The sequence below is a fragment of the Nilaparvata lugens genome, chromosome 5, assembly GCF_014356525.2.
Source record: "Nilaparvata lugens isolate BPH chromosome 5, ASM1435652v1, whole genome shotgun sequence".
Lineage (NCBI taxonomy): Eukaryota > Metazoa > Arthropoda > Insecta > Hemiptera > Delphacidae > Nilaparvata > Nilaparvata lugens.
Genome location: NC_052508.1, coordinates 50,253,267 through 50,255,101, shown reverse-complemented (window position 1 = coordinate 50,255,101; position 1,835 = coordinate 50,253,267). Strand labels below are relative to the sequence as shown.

The following is a 1,835-nucleotide window of genomic DNA, read 5'->3' as shown; positions in this document are numbered from 1 at the left end:
ATGGGTGACTGGAATGCGAGGGTAGGCAATGATATCACAATAGGACATGGATGCCTAGGAAAGCATGGAGCAGAGTCGGTAATGAATGGTAGTGGCAAGAGAATGCTGGAGTTCTGTGTGGATAACGATCTGTTAGTTGGAAATTCCTTCTTTCCCCATAAAAGTATCCATAAAATCACATTCGAATCACCCAACAGAGGAGTCAAAAGTGCAATTGACTATTTTGTATACTCAAGGCACTTCAGATATGCGGTAACGGATGTGAGGGTGTACAGGAGTGCGGAGCTCAGTACAGAGCACAAACTATTGATTATGGACACACAAATTAGACCTCCAAAGAAGTATAAATCTGTCAAGTATGAGAAAATAAAGATAATGGAATTGAAGAAGGCAGAGAACAGAAGAGAATATCAAAGGCTAATAACTGAGGAGCTCTTGAGGAAGGAGGAAGAAATTGATGGAAGCTCAGAAGAGAATATTGAGAAGAGATGGTGCCTACTGAAGAAGTCGCTGTTGAGAGTTGCAGAGGAAGTGTGTGGAAAGACAGTAGTGGGAGAGCATGTAAAAAGAACCAAGTGGTGGAACGATTTGGTGAAAGAGAAGGTTCGACTGAAGAAGGAGGCATGGAAAAAGTTTCTCAGAACTAAAAATGCAGATGATTGGACTGAAGACACAGATGATTGGACAAAGACGAAGAGAATCCAAACAAGAAGTAAGAAAGGCTAAGTTGGAGTCATGGGAGGAGTTTGGAAGGGAAATTGAGGAAAACAGTCAAGCAATGAGTAATAAATTTTGGCACACAGTTCGAGCCCTACGAGGAAAGTATGGAAAGCGTGTGAGAAGTGTGATTGATGAGGAGGGAAGGATGAAATCAGAACTGAAAGATGTATTGCAGGTGTGGAGAAATTACTATGAAAAGGCATTTCAGGAGGAGGTAAGACCTATTGATGGTGCTAATGAAGAAGATCAAGTAGAAGAGCAAATGCAGATATCCTTTCAAGAAGTTCAAAATGCCATAGAGTGCATGAAATTGGGAAAAGCAGCTGGATATGATGGTATAACACCCGAACTCATTAAATATGGAGGGGAAAGAGTAGCTAACTGGATATGGAAGTTGTGTAAAGATGTCTGGCAGTATGCCAAAATTCCATCAGAATGGGAGAAAAATGTGATTGTTCCCATACATAAAAAAGGTAGTTCAGTTCAATGTGAGAACTACAGAGCCATATGCTTATCATCAGTAGTATTGAAGATCTATTCCCGGATACTAGAAAGACGACTTAGAGTAGAGGTGGAGGAGGGACTGGAGGAGGAACAGGCGGCGTTTAGAAGAGATCGTCAGACCAGTGATCATATATTTACTATCAGACAAGTCATGGACAAAAGACTGAGCCGCGCTGGTGACACCTACTTGGCCTTCCTGGATTTGAAAGCAGCATTTGATACTGTTCCTAGAGAGTACCTGTGGTCAGCCTTGAGGGAGGCGGGGGCATCTTATGAAATAATGAAAAGGATCAAGAGCCTGTACAAGAATGTAACCGGAGTTGTGAGAATAGGAGGTGCTGTGTCCGGAGAGTTTAAAATGGATAAAGGCGTCAAGCAGGGAGACAGCCTCAGCCCTCTGTTATTCATAGTGCTGATGGACCAAATATTGAAAATATGTAAAAGAAGAACAAGTAGAAGTAAAGTCGGAAATCATCAGCTCCGTCCTGTGTATGTTCAAGCACTTATCTATGCGGATGACATTGCATTGATATCAACAAACAAAAGAGACCTTCAGAATTCTGTCACGGAATGGTGTAGTGCAATAAGAGACAAGGGAATGATAGTAAATA

General features: G+C 41.7%; 1 protein-coding gene across 1 annotated transcript; it reads left to right on the top strand.

Annotated features, from left to right (window-relative positions):
• On the top strand, window positions 1-726 carry LOC120351632. The gene has a single exon (XM_039429522.1). The coding sequence runs from the start codon at window positions 1-3 to the stop codon at window positions 724-726; it is 726 nt and encodes a 241-aa protein (XP_039285456.1).
• The last annotated feature ends 1,109 nt before the right edge of the window (window positions 727-1,835 follow it).